We start from the raw sequence: 15,063 nt of genomic DNA on the forward strand, positions 1-15,063 counted from the left end.
ACCACGGCAGCTGCAAGGAGGGTGGAATAAAGAGAGGGCTGTTCCATGCAGCCCCTGATGTGCCCCCTTCACTCCGTGTACATCTTTCACACTGTACATTCTTTTACTTGTTCATTCAGCCATCTGGCAAATACCTGATTGTGTCCTACCAGCAAGGCCTTGGGCTGTGTACTCTGAAAAGTTTAAGGAGCAGAAGTAATAATAAAGAGCTAACATTTTTGGAGTGTCTATCACGTGCCAGATCTTATGCTAAGAGTTTTTTTAAAAAAATACAGCTTTATTGAAATATAATTCACATACCATAAAGTTCGCCCTTTAAAAGTGTATAATTCAGTGGCTTTTCATGTAGTCAGAGTTGTGTAATCTTCACCACTGTCTAGTTTCAGAATGTTTTCGTCACCCCAAAAAGAAACCTTATACTCATTAGCAGTCACTCCCCATCTCCCCCTGCCTCCAGCCCCTGGCAACCACCAATCTATTTTCTGTCTCTATGGATTTACCTTTTCTGGACATTTCATATACTTGTGCAGTTATCTGGCCCTTTGTGACTGTCTTGTTTCACTTAGCATAATGTTGTCAAGGTTCATCCACATTGTAGCATGTGTCGGTACTTCATTCCCTTTTCATGGCCAAATAGTATTCCATTGCATGGATAGATCACATTTTGTTTCTCTGTTCATCAGTAGATGGACATTTGGGTTGTTTCCACCTTTTTTTTAAAATTTTATTTATTTATTTATTTATGGCTTTGTTGGGTCTTCGTTTCTGTGCGAGGGCTTTCTCTAGTTGCGGCAAGTGCGGGCCACTCTTCATCGCGGTGCGCGGGCCTCTCACTATCGCAGCGTCTCTTGTTGCAGAGCACAGGCTCCAACGCACAGGCTCAGCAATTGTGGCTCACGGGCCTAGTCGCTCCGCGGCATGTGGGATCTTCCCAGACCAGGGCTCAAACCCGTGTCCCCTGCATTGGCAGGCAGATAGATTCTCAACCACTGCGCCACCAGGGAAGCCCCCTGCTTCCACCTTATGACTCCAAAAATCCAAGTTCTTTCCTCTGTCTCATCGTTTTCTCCATATTAGAGAAGGTTTGATGCACGCAGCTGTCAGAAGGGAAGATCCTGGAAGAAGAGAGTTCACTCCTGGCTAGTGTGGGCAGGGAGGCCTGGCAGGGTGGGACTCTGTCAGCCACCCCCTGAGTGACGAGAGGGAGCCACGGGGGCAAAGCCGGGGAGGAGGAGGCCACAGGAGGTCTCTGGGCAGATTAGGAAAGATGAGCTCGAAGAGGGAGAGCTCGGCCCGTGCTGTGGGACGTGAGTGGAGAGAGCAGCCCGGAGGCTGAGGGAGCGGCGGCAGGCTCAGGACAGAGCCGCGCATTCGTTTCTCTTGCTAAGAAATATCAGACATTTCAGCTGAAGACCCCTGGCAGACTTGAGTCTCCAATCAGGATTCAAAACAATAAAATGATGCAAATCAAATCAGAACCGAAAAGCAAGCATTCCTGGGCTCATCAGCAGATAAGTCAAAAGGCTCTTTTCACTTTATCATCTTTAGAAAGCATTTGGGCACACCTCCTGTTAGGGATCCAGAAGGATGTTGTGCCCACACTGGTCTGAATAAGGGTTTAAGGGGCTCCACGGTTGGCCACTGTCTGACCTGGGCCAAGTGTGTGTGTTTCAGCAGAGGATGATCTAACACATCAGGAGCCCTTTGAACGTTGCTCTTGTTTCTAGTGTCCACCAGATATTTCCTTTGGAATGTCTGCAGAATTTCCTGGCCCCTTTGATTGCTTTCTGTCTGGCAAGCACATCTTTGAATTGTGGGTGGGCTCTCTTAAAACACCAGGGTGTGAACAGATTGACAAAAACCAGTGGTTAGCTGTCTTTCAAGAGCTACTCTTTGGGCAAGGGTACTTGATCCTGACATTGAAGGACCTCTGACAGTTTTAAGGATTTACTGCACAGACCCTCTCCAGGGGACTTAGTTGGAGAGCTGGTTTACAAAGTGTTTCTCAGGTTTAAATCCAGCATATCTTTAGTTCTCATCCCATCAAATGAAGTCTTTTAAATTGTTTTTCTTTTTCTTTTAATATTAAATTTTTTTTTAATTTTTGTTTTTCTTATCATACAAGCTATATAGAGTGAAAAGGTACAAACTTCCAGTTACAAAATAAATAAGTCATGGGATGTAATGAACAACATGGTGACTGTAGTTAACGATACTGTATCACATATTTGAAAGTTGCTCAGAGAGAGGAGGTCTCTAAAGGCCTCACAGCACACACGCAAATTCTGTAAGTACATATGGTAACGGATGTTAACTAGACTTACTGTGGTGATCATTTCACAGTGTATAGAATATTGAATCATTATGTTGTACAACTGAAACTAATGTAATATTGCATGTCAGTTATACCTCAATAAAAATAAATTTTAAAAAATACCATTAAAGAATACCCGTAATCTCAACTGTGCAGAACCAAACAGTAGTTAATACTTTGCTTTGTATTTGTCTAGATCCTTTTCTGTATAGATAACTTTTAAAAAACAAAATGTGAGATTGTACTTTTTAAAAAAAAAATTTTATTCAAATATAGTTGATTTACAGTGTTGTGTTAGTTTCAGGTGTACAGCAAAGTAAATTGGATGGATATATATATATATATATATATATATATATATATATATATATATATATATATATATATGTCCATTCATTTCCAGATCCTTTTCCCATATAGGTTATTACAGAATATTGAGTAGAGTTCCCTGTGCTACAGTAGGTCCTTGTTAGTTATGTATTGTATATATACAGTAAGTTTGTATATGTTAATCCCAATCTCCTAATTTATCACTTCCTCCCACATTTCCCCTTTGGTAAATTTGGTTTTGAGATCTGTGAGTCTGTTTCTGTTTTGTAAATCAATTCATTTGTACTGTTTTTTTAAATTAGATTCCGGGATTGTACTGTAGAAACCATTTTGTAACTTATTCTTTCCCCTGAACTTTCCATATTAGTAGATACCTGTCCTCAAAGTTGTTTGAAAAGGCTGCTGAGTCTTCTGTTGTAAGGGTGCCCTGTAATCATTAGAAATGTGTCACTCCCTCCCCACTTTTGCCGTTACACTGTCTAGACAGCACCCCTCCCCTCCTACCAGGCTCCAGTCCCGAGCCCCTCTCTCTGCCCCTTTCGCCCATCAGCCTTGCTCCCCCTGCTGTCCTCACAGCCCCCCGCCAGCCCCCTGCACAGCTCTGTCTCCAGATCTCATGCCAGCATCTTCCTGTCACCTCCTCAGAGAGGCCCCCCCGGTCCCCCACCTGAGTAGCCTCTCCCTACCCTCCATCACTGTTCCCATTACCCTCTTTTATATAAGATGCTTATTACCTCCTAAAATTATCTTATATATTTGTTTATTTGTTCACCTGTTTATTGTGCATCTTCCCCCGTCTAGAATGTGACCGCTGTGGGGTCAGGGACCGAGTCTGTCTTGTCCAACCCTCTGTCCTGTGCACCTCATCGGTGTCTGGCACCCAGAAACTCAGTATGAAGGAACAAATGATGATCCACTCTTGTGCACAGAACCGATTATCTCCTCAGACTCTCTGCCCAGAAGTGGAATTCCTTGGTCACAGAGCATGTATATCTTTAAGGCTTTTGATATGCAGCACCAAATGAATGTAATTTAAGGCTGTACCACTTAGTACTCATTTCTGGAGCAATTGGTGTGCCCATTTCCCCCTTATATGGATTCTCTCATACGCTTTTTGGTTAAAAGATCCCCCCACACACACACTTAATAAATTATGGACATAATTCTATATATAGACATACTTCATCCTTTCTAAGAACTGAATATGTGTTCCATTACATAGACATACCATAATTTGTTTAGCCAAGATCCTTTTGTTCCTCAGTTTCCTCATCTATAAAATCAGGTAGTAACTGATTATTACTTACAGTAACTCATAGGGTTGTTGTGTTAAATGAGTGACTTACACTAACAATTTGAGAATAAAATACTTAGGGCAGGTCCTGGCACATAGAACACACACAGTAAATGTTAGGTGTTGTCATGGTCCTCGCAGCGTGGAGAAGGCAGTGGAATAGACCGCAGAGTAGGGTCATCGATGATGATGGTGCAGCATCTCACATAAGTCCATGCGTCTCTCCATCGGGGTCCTGAGCAAATGAACCCAAGTGTGTTCTCTTCCTAGGTCTGCCTGCTGGGGCACTCCTTGGTCCTCGTGTGCCAGCATCCTCTAGTACCTTTTCCTCCACCTCCCACTGTGTGTGTGAGCTCAGGTATTCCCATATCCTGCAAGTTAAAGAATGTAATTAGAACACTAGGCCTTGCCTGAATGTACGGGACCTTTTAAAACCATTAGGGCTATTACCTTAAATTTAAGTCTCACAAAATAAGTCAGTCATTTCAGCGTTACAATTAGTTTGTTTTCTTCTCTTCTTCTGTCATCAAAGCGAAGCTCTCCAGACCTACGTGCTTCCAGAAGTGTTCTCAAGCCCTCTCTTCCCTGCGGCATTCAGCCTGAACCTGTGCCATGTGCCCACAGCTGCCTTTCACTGTGGCAATGCTGGTGCTTCTTTAAAGTGGCCCTGGGTGGTTCTTTGTGTTTGGGTCCAGGGAGGCCTGCACGTGGCTTCTCAACTGACCTAAAGGCAGGGCCCACGGGTGTCCTGGTTTTGACCTGGGAGGTTGACTGTCCTTCCCTGGGCCGTGGAGGTGGGGGGCTCTGCTTGCTGGGTGCTGAGTGGGGAGAGGCAAGGTGCAGGGAGACCCACCTCTCCTCTGACCAGTGAATGACTTTGAGTTTACAGAGGTTCTCCAAGCCTCATCTTCTCATCTGTAAACTGGGTAGTAAATAGTACCCATTCCATTGGGTGGTTGGGAGGATTCAGTGAGAAACTGCACATAAGCTGCTTCGACCAGAGCCTGGCAAACAGTAAGTGCTCGGCAGGAATTCCTGCCCCACCACCTGTCCTCAGACCGGGAGGGTTTCCTACATTTAACCTCAGGATCCCCTCACACGGGCTTGCCCCATAAGCCAGCTGCAGGCAGCCAGCCCCGCTCCCCGCGGGCCGTCAGGGCTTCCTGAACACACGTTTCCTTCTGGGACTGCCGCACGTCGGTGCAGAGTTTGACCTCTGAGCTTGAGCCCGAGAAGGAAGGAAGTCGGCGGCCTGGGCTGCGTGAGGCAGAGGCTGAGCCCGCCCTGGGCAGGCAGCTTGTTCACGTCCCGGCATTGGTTCTGCGGGACTGGGGGCTGCCGCTCGCAGACACTGGCCTCGGGGCTGCGGCTCCTCCTCATCCTCGTGTTAGCTCTGGTGGACTCCGGCAGTGGAGAAGGCGCGTGCAGCTTTGACCATTGTCACGCACTGGGACACACTACAGAGATGCCTAGAACCGAGGTCATGTGCCTGTAGGAACATCCCTGATGGTCCTGATAGTAAGGCTTCCTCTAAAAGGAATGATACCCCCATACTGTCTTTCATGGGACATTTTCCCAGCTCTCTGATTTTTTAAAATTAAAATTTGTTTTTCTTTTTAACAAAGTGATACACATACAGGTTAAAAAATCAGAGTACTAAAAGGCTTATAAGAAAATTCAGCTGCCCCCAGCCATGTCCCTGCCCGCTCTCCATTTTTCACTCCCCAGAGGCAGTTACTTTCAACTCTTTTAGATTTTTTCACTTCTGGTACATCTCCTTATTTCTAGATAATGTGTTTATACTGCTTATTTCTTTTTTTTGAAAATTATTTATTTATTTATTTTATTTTTGGCTGTGTTGGGTCTTCGTTTCTGTGCGAGGGCTTTCTCCAGCTGCGGCCAGTGGGGGCCACTCTTCATTGCGGTGCGCGGGCCTCTCACTATCGCGGCCTCTCTTGTTGCGGAGCACAGGCTCCAGACGCACAGGCTCAGTAGTTGTGGCTTACGGGCCCAGTTGCTCCGCGGCATGTGGGATCTTCCCAGACCAGGGCTCGAACCCGTGTCCCCTGCATTGGCAGGCAGACTCTCAACCACTGCGCCGCCAGGGAAGCCATACTGCTTATTTCTTGATCTCCCTATCCTCACGTTTAGTTTTCTCATAATCTCCCCCCATCAGGCAGTATCACAATTTTTGGTAAATTAGTGGGCAGTGTTTACACATGTAAACATTGGGTACCACTGAATCAAGTAATGCACCAGGACTAGAGTCTCTTTCTTGTAACCCTTTCCTTTTCTTGGAATTAGTTCTTGACTTGTTTCTTTCATTTGCTTTATTGTCTAGGTGCCTACTGATTTTTATACAAGAATTTAACATTTTTCTTTAAAATTTTCAAGTTAGTTACTAAATTATGTTTTCAAACAGCTTTACGCCTCTGTTTTTAATTTTGTAAATGCTCCAGTACGTCTGCCACGTGCCCGTCTGTATCTCTTCCCAGTGCTGGAGTACAGTCCCGTACTCCCTCCTCTCTCAGAGACGGCCGCATCTCTCTTTGTTCCACGACCTTCTCTCCTTTCCCTCCTGTCCAGGCCCTGCCCAGGGGACGGGCCACTGCCATCCCCTGGCTGTCCTGTGTGGGATCTGTTCTGGAGCTCAGGGTTTCCTCTTTATTGATTCAATCCCCAGCCGTGCTCATGCATCCTCCTGTAGGTTCAAGGGTGGGCAGGGGATGAATTTAGTAAATTGTTGCACGTCTGCAAAGGTCTTTATCCTACCTTCATGCTTACTTGACATTGGCTTAGGTGGAGAATTCCAGAATTCCTCGGAATTTTGAAGAGGTTGTTCTCTTAGTTTCCAGCGTTGCTGGTGAGAAGTCTGATGCATTCTGATTCCATTCCTCTGCACGTGGCCTGTTATTTCGCTCTGGAAGTTTTAAAGTGGTTTCTTCATCCCAAATTTGGTGGGATTCTCCATTGCTTTGCTTTGGGGTGGGGCTTTTTTATTCACTGTGCTAGAACTCTCAGGACCTCTTTAAGGTGGAGGCTCACCTTTTGTTCCATTTTTTTATTTCTCTTTCTGGAAATTTCATTAATTGGATGTTGTATTGATTCTTCAGTTTTCTTAGTTTTTTTCCCCTCTAGTTAACCTCTTCATCTTTGTATTTTACTTTCTGGAAGATTTCCTCAATTTTCTCTTCCAGTATATTTTTTGAATTTTTTATTTTAGCCGTAAGTTTTTTATGTCTAAGCTCTTTACGTTGTCTTAAATTGTTCCTTTTAAAATGTTTTTCACAATATTCTGTTCTTGTTTGGTGGTTGCAATGTAGTCACTCATCCCTCTGAAGATATTCATTATAGATTTGGTTGTTTGTTCCTTAGCCTTCACTGTTTCCTCATATTATCTGTGCTATTGTCAAGTTCCCCTTTTCCTAATAATTTGGGCCCTGTCTTTCATATCTGAGACTTCCCGCAATGCCTGGTGACCCTTTGTTGTCAGGTAAGAGTGAGGCCCTAGCTCCTGGGGTCGGAGCCCCGCGGTGGGGTAAGGCCTGATGACCTGCGGGCTGCACAGCGGGTGGTGCAGCAGGGAGCTGGCTTCTGTAACAGGAGGCCACAGAGCCTGTGGGTGCTGGTCCTCTCTCTGGAACTCTTTAGTTTCTCCAGAGATGCATCCTTTAATTTCCAGCATTTAGAGGGTACGCCTGGCTGCCGAGGTGCCAGAAGCAGGACGGAGGGTGAGCCTGGAGGAGGCCACCATTCAGTCACCGTTCACTCTGCATAGTTACCGCCTGCTTTCACTCTGGAGTCTTACTTCCTCCTTCACCTCCTTCCCCATCAGTCTGGTGTTCTGGAGCCCTGAGCCCTACTGGTCCCGTTTCTGCAGAAAATACTTCTGAAACAGGGGTAGGGATCTGGGAGTCTAATGGCTTTGTTTATAGGCCTGTTCCCGTCTGCCTGTCTCAGCCCTAAACTCGCACCCACCCACCTCCAGGCCCTCCACCCTCATCCCTGGGGTATCTGGTGGCTCGGGGCCCTGGGGCATCCATCACCCCCTCCACTCTGCTACACCCCCCCTGACCTTGCACTTACCACACCTCCACACATCCGATGGCATCTCTCTCGCGTTGTACCCCTCTCTTGCTCTTTCTTTTAGTGGCCCCAATACTTCCTCCACTTTGATTGTCATCTTAGAAGAATATTGGCAGAGAAGAGAGATAAACCCATGTGTCCATTCTGTCACTGCCCACCTACTCCTCCGCAGAGGCAGCTCCTGTACCGGAGAAGATGCGAGAAAGAGAAGGAGGGTATGAGAGTGTGAGTGGGAGAGTGTATGTGAGTGTGAGTGTGTGAGAGAAGAGTGTGTGTGTGTGTGTGTGTGTGTGAAGCCCTGTGACAGACACTCTGGGGGCGCTGCAGCCAGCAGCAGCATTGGACATGTTCTAGTCATTTGGGGAACGAGGCAGGGTACAAATAAGAACCAAAAGGATAAGTGGCCTTATTGTTGAAATGGGGATGTGGCCTCAGAGTGGTGATTTTGAAGTGGATACATACACTCAGCTCAAGGGATTAAGTCGTGGAAATTTCATGTTTTAAAATTCTTATTACCTCACTCCAAGAGTTGGCAGGGTCCTTGGTTTTTCATGCTTTGCTCCAGATTGACTGGCTGATTCTTTCATTCATTCCTTCAGCAAGTTTTGGTGGAGCCCATATGTATCAGGCAGTATGCTTAGTGCAGGGGATAAATGGCCACCAGGCGTCGTCCTTGTCCTGGTGAAGCTTTTAGTACAGTGGTGGGGCAGTAGGGGCAGGTAAACGTTAATCACACAGGTCCCTGATTTGCGTCTGAAGACCAGGCCCAGTCCCAGAGATGGGGAAGGAGTCCCAGAGATGAGGAAGGAATCCCAGAGGACCGGATGTTGGAGCTGAGCCCGATGTGACAATGCAGGGCTTTTCGAATCCTGACGTAGTGTGGTATCACTTTAAATATCTGTTTTGCTGTCAGACCAGACATCCTCGTGTTTAGTGTAGACCTGTTGGCACTGGCTTTGTGGGGGTCCTGAGTGAGCACTGAGGCACGTCTCATGCATTATCCCCTCTGTCCCCGCAGCGCCCTCAGGGTAGGGGGCTTGCTTAAGCACTGGGGTGTCAGGTTGGGGTCTGCTGTGCCTAGAGCACTTCTTCCGCCTCCCCCTGCAGCCTCCCATCCTGGGACTCAGGACTGAGATCACAAGGGCAGAGTTCAGACGTGAACTTCTGCAGGGGCGCCCCTGTAGCCACCTGCCACATTTACGTTGTAGCTCATCTCACTTGGGATGGGAAGAGTTTAGGTTAGTCAACACCTTTACATGCCTGGGTTGTAAAGAAGCTTCTGGGTACTTCTTATCGCTCCACGGAGGGTAGGGCTGCCAAGGCCCAGGCTGTTACACCGGGGCCACTTCCCTAGTCCGACTGTGAGCCAGGCCCGGGCCTTCCCACTCCCTGCTTAGCAGTGGAGCCGGCCGCCAGTGTGGATCCGGCCTGCGGGCCCCAGGCTGCGGGCAGCTGCACTCTGCCCAGATACACACACACACACACACACACACACACACACACACACTCACGCTCATACTCACACTCACACACTCCCCCACCCCCTCTCTTTCTCTCCCTCTTCCTCTCTCTCACCCTCACCTCCCTCCACACCTCCCCTTGGCTGGGGTTGGAGGGCGATACACATTTTCACTTCATTGCAAAGGAGTCGTGGCCTCAGGGCAGAGCTGGGCCTTTGGTTGTCTGTGTTGAACGTTTCTCAGGAGCGGATTGGAGGACTGTAGCTGCCAGGGTGAGAAGGAGAGAGGTGGGGGGGGGCCTCTGAGGAAGTAGCAGGTCCACTGCCTGCTTTCTCCCTTTGCATTCCTGCACCGGCCTCTTTATCCTACCACGGTGTCTTCTCATTCAGAAAAGGGAAAATTCTAGCAGTGGGGTGAGAGGAGGGAATCATCATTTTCAAACCCTGGAAACAATAGCCTTGATTTAGGGTGCGTAACACCCCTTAGTGGAATTTCCAGTAGCCTGGAAAGCCCTTCTGAACCCCCTGCCTTTTCCATGGGAGGTTGGACACAGCTCTCCTCCGAGTCCCAGCCTGTGGTCCCACGGCCTTTGAGTGTTCTGCAGTCTCTCTATTTTTAAAAACTTATCAAAAATAATACATTTATTATAGAGAAACCACATAGGTTCCCTTATTTCTTTGTTCCTATAGCATCTTTTCACATTTTAATGGTTCTGAAATTAGGATGCATCTTAAGATAGGTTTGTGCATTTTGATATATTTCTTTTTTTCCTGAAGGAGTGTTCTTTAAATCCATGGGTGATTCCCAAGTGACTACATCTTAGAACTGAGGAAATACAATAAAAATATTAGAACTGAGGAAATAAAAGTACAGTTTGGGAAACAAAAATCTTTCAAACATGGAACCCATGGGAGAAAACAAAGCAAAAGGGATCCTTGGGAGTGGGAAGTTGGGGCCACTGCTTCAAATTTCATGTTTGCCGAGAAACTTTATGTATGACCATTACGGGGGGAGATGCGGACAAGGCCTGATCCTGTTGCGTCGTGTTTCTTTCTGTGAGGGTGACATACGTGGAGCAGACGGTCCCTGAGATTGTCCCCATACCACTCCTCCTTCAGATTTCAGGTCAAACATATCCGCGTATTTAGAATAAGGACCTTTCTTTTCCCTTTGTTGCACTTGCTAACTTACGATCGTTCGGTTTGAAAGAAGGCATTTTTCTTTTGCCAGTTGGCCTTTGGGCTTTCCAGAGGCCCCCTCAGAGAGCGTGGCCGTCGGGGCTCTGGGACTATCCCCGTGTTGTCACCCCCGCACCCCTGCCCTGCGCATGTGACAGTCCGAGGTCGTGGGCCTGCTGAGCAGTGTGGACACGGGATGGGGCTGCATCAGGGCGATTTTGTGTAAAGAATGGAAGTGCTTTCAGCAGTTTGTGAGAACGGCCTGGAGCTTGTCAGATCAAGGACGGCTTCCCAAAGTCTAAGCCTCAGAAGGACGAGCGGGGAGATGCCCAGAGTGCCCTGGTCGGGGGAGGGGTGGCGGCTGCAGAGCTCATCCCCAAAGGGGCGCTGCTCCCAGTCTTCCTGGAGGTCCCACGTTGGGGTCCAGCCAGGGTGTGGGAGCTTGATTAATACTCTGACCTGTTAGGCCGCTGAGGGAGGAAGCAGCCCAGGCCCTGATGGTCTGTTAACGAGTATCTTGGAGAGAATGGGGAGAGCGCATCCTGGCCGCCCTCCGTCTCCTCTCCTGTGTCCTTGTGAACTCTTCCCACTAATAGCCCCAGCCCTGCAGTCTCATGCACAGGTCCTGTAAGACTCTAATCAAGGCTGGCTTCATCCTTGAATGCTGCTTAGAGGAAAATTTCTGCAGCTGAATACGAGAAGATGGCTCTTTAGACTATAGACAAGCAGCTGAGTCTTTTTTTATTTTCCTGTCATGCGACAGTTTCCGACCTTGACTACCACTCGCAGAGCTTGTACCGAGAAGAAACAGTGAATTTCCCAACTCGCCGCCCCCCCAGTGCCCAGCAGAGTCCCGGCGACGGCAGCCCCTGGCCGGCCTGGGTCCCAGACAGAGCAGGAGGCCGTGCCAGGCTCACGGCGGGCGGTGCCCCTCTCAGGTGGCATTTCACGCCCCATTGGACTTTTTTCTGTACCCTGTACTGTCCCCCGAGTAAGTGGTAATGAGCAACTTAATGTGCTGACTTCTCCAATCCCTTCTTGGTCCATGACAACAAAATTTGCTCTCTTCTCATTAGAACCACTTTTGTCAGGGTGTCTTTAATCAATGGCTTCCCCAGGGACAGTATTTTTAGAAGTTGTATTTTTCACACTCTCCCTTTACCCCTCTTGGAAAATCTCTTCCCAGGGCCTCATGAAATGGACTAATGAGATGCCGCACGAGTCCAGGCCGGAGTTAATTGGTGCAGGTACGAAGAAGCTGCTCCCACACGCCCTCGGCTGCATCCTGCCTCACCTGCTGTCTTTTCTCCATCTCTTTGGTGTAGGTTGCACAGACAGCAGATGGTGTGGATGCTGACCTCTGGAAAGACGGCTTATTTAAATCCAAGGTTACCAGATACCTATGCTTCACAAGATCATTTTCCAAAGAAAATGTAAGTCTTAGGGCTTTTCTGTTTGCTAAGTGAGCCCAAGTCATTTACATTCCTGTTTGAAATCTCCTCGTTTTTTGGCTGAGGTTTATTTTCATCACTATGTTAATTTATCTGTGGTTTTAGTGAATGGGGTAGAACCAGCAGCCAGCGCTGTGTTTCATTTATTAACAGTATTATTAACCACATACCCAAGTGTACAGTGAATTCCATTAAAACGTGTTCTCTGAAGGAGACTAGGAGATTTCCCTCACAGCTCTTGTCTGCCTGCCTTTCCTCCAAGTAACAAATCACAGGGTAGTACGGAGGTAAGTGTCTTCCAGGGGAGCTGCATTTAAAGCTGACCAACAGATGGGAACATAGCTAGAAGGATGCCACGCGGTCACCCCTCCCCCAGACGTGGCCTTGTTGACTTTTCTCCCCGCGTCTCTCTGACATATGACATTTCACTGTTTCTGCAGGTAGGTGTCCACCACACAGGCAGATTTCTTTTACTGTGTTGTTTTTAATACTTAAGCCCATAAATTAGGAAATTTTAAAGACATCTACTAAAGCTCTTCCAACAAAGTATTCTAATGGGTGGCTTAGAAAAAAGAGAAGTGGCTTTCGTGAGTGTCCACCCTGTGTGAGGCCTGTCCTGGGCACTGTGTAAATATGCCGCTTCTGTCCTCAGACAGGCTCTTGAAGTACTAGCTCCTTTCTGACGTCAGGGAGTTTTCATGCTTGTCCAAGGCCACCTGTCTTCCCTAACTGCAAATAGGGAGCAGTCAGATGTTCATTTTTAAGGTGACATTTTATTTTGGGCCTGAATGCTAAAAAAAAAAAAAAATTGGGTGGGAAATATTTTTATAAGTTTTATTATAACAGTAATACATGTTCATGATTTATAAAGAAAAAATCAAGTTCAAACATCCCCATTCAGAAGCATGGAAGGGGAAAGGCAACGGTCTTTCTCTCCATCACAAACCCCACAGCCCCATGGTCCTATCACGGTCCTCGTGCGTCCCTGCAGCATTTGCTGGCCGTGGACAGTCACACAGTTCTCTGGCCCGCACTCTCTTCCAGCAGCCATTCGTGTTGTTTGTTGGTAAGTCTTTGTTAGGAAAATCATTCCTAACGTACTCAGGGAGAACTCATTGCTTTAATTTTTTCCCACTGATGATGAGAGTAATACATGCTTGCTGTAAAGAACAGAGTTTCTGGTGGAGTAGGGGAAAGTCCTGGCAGCTGAGCCTGCGGTGGGTCTGAGCAGGTCCCTCAGGTCACGGTGCAGCCGAGGAGACCCCAGGAACAGGTCTGAAGGCCGGGTTGCCCTTCCAGACGTGGGGCTCGTGATCTTAGGGGTAGTGCCCCCTTGGCCCCATCCTTCCCTCCTGCGTCCACATCCACATACAGTTCACTCTTGTCCCCTTTGTCCCTGGAGCTTACCTAAACCTTTTTTGAAACTAGTCGTATCCTTAGCTTTTGTCACCTCTTTTCTGCCCATTGGCTACCCTTTCTGCAGAAGGTCCGTGTGTTCACTGCCGCTCGGGGCTGTGAGGACCAACTCCTGAGGGTTGAGCATCTCGTTCACACCCTTACTCTGCCTGGTGGTTTCATGTGTTCACTCCTGGTCTCCACACAGCCTCAGCCTATCCTACTGAAGAGGAGACTGTGGCTGCAGAGCACAGCTACGATCTCATTGGTCATTTTAAAAATTTATTTATTATTTATTTATTATTTATTTTTAGCTGTGTTGGGTCGTCGTTTCTGCGCGAGGGCTTTCTCTAGTTGCGGCAAGCGGGGGCCACTCTTCATCGCGATGCGCGGGCCTCTCACTATCGCGGCCTCTCTTGTTGCGGAGCACAGGCTCCAGACGCGCAGGCTCAGTAGTTGTGGCTCACGGGCCCATTTGCTCCGCGGCATGTGGGATCTTCCCAGACCAGGGCTCGAACCCGTGTCCCCTGTATTGGCAGGCAAATTCTCAACCACTGCGCCACCAGGGAAGCCCTCATTGGTCATTTTTGATTGCTGTTTTTATTGCATTTCCTTGAAGGCTGTGGGGTGTCGGTACTCTAGGCCAGAAGAGCCCCTGATCCCTTGGAGTGGGGACAATGACAAGTCTCAAAATGACGGAGAGAGTCACTGGGGCTTGTTAATTTTAGGTGTCACGGGTAAGTGGATGATAGAAAATACACCGATTTAGTCAACATTTGTCGAACGTTCAGGAGATGTTCTTTGAGTGCCTACTATGTGTGTCTTGCTCCATGAGGCCTGGGCAGACGTGGGGAGGTGGGTGTGATGAGGGGATGTAAGATGAGGACAAGGGCAGTGGGAGAATCCTCTGCCCCTCTTTTGAGGCAGTAAGGAAATTAGGTGCATTTTATTTTCAGAAAAAGAATGAATGGGTCCTGTAGTGAGATCCAGAGGGATACAGCTCAAGGGGTGGCAGAGGCCCACTTGCCAGCCCAGGATTAGAGCAGGAATAAGGCATATTTTAATGTTACAGCCGGTCTGTCCCGGCCCTGCTGTCAGAGCCAAGACTTTGCATGACATAATTTTTTACAACTGCAAAGGAGGGATGTGGAATCTCAAGACTGGACAGATTCTTAATTAGGTGACTTGAGACTCCCTGTGTAGGAGTTTGGGGAGACTCCTTTGGAACCTAAATTCCTTCCCCCCAATAATGCTATTAATACAGAAACCTGGCTTTGGAGTGACATTGCTTCCTGGGGAAGGATTGAGATTAATTGCACTTTTCATGCCCTGTACTTTCTGCATTACCTGTAATAATAATGTACATAGATTAGGTAGGGAGGATATTAAACAGAAGAATTTATGAACATTTGAATATTAAGTTGGTTATCTGTGGCTACCTTAAATGCAAGGTTGTCAAAAATAATTACAGTATACTAGCAAATACTGGCTACCAGAGACAATATAAATACCCTGAGTCAGTGCATATTGGGCTTTTGGCATGAATCATTTGCTC

At 47.5% G+C, this 15,063-nt stretch overlaps 1 protein-coding gene across 1 annotated transcript in view; it reads left to right on the top strand.

Moving 5' to 3' along the window:
• The window catches only part of MVB12B (multivesicular body subunit 12B), a 187,484-nt gene that overhangs the window by 54,463 nt on the left and 117,958 nt on the right, over positions 1–15,063 (top strand). Inside the window, 1 exon segment of the mRNA XM_059926690.1 lies at positions 11,988–12,095. Within this exon segment, the coding sequence (XP_059782673.1) occupies positions 11,988–12,095 (108 nt within the window).

This window comes from Balaenoptera ricei, chromosome 6 (genome assembly GCF_028023285.1).
Source record: "Balaenoptera ricei isolate mBalRic1 chromosome 6, mBalRic1.hap2, whole genome shotgun sequence".
NCBI classification, from domain to species: Eukaryota; Metazoa; Chordata; class Mammalia; order Artiodactyla; family Balaenopteridae; genus Balaenoptera; species Balaenoptera ricei.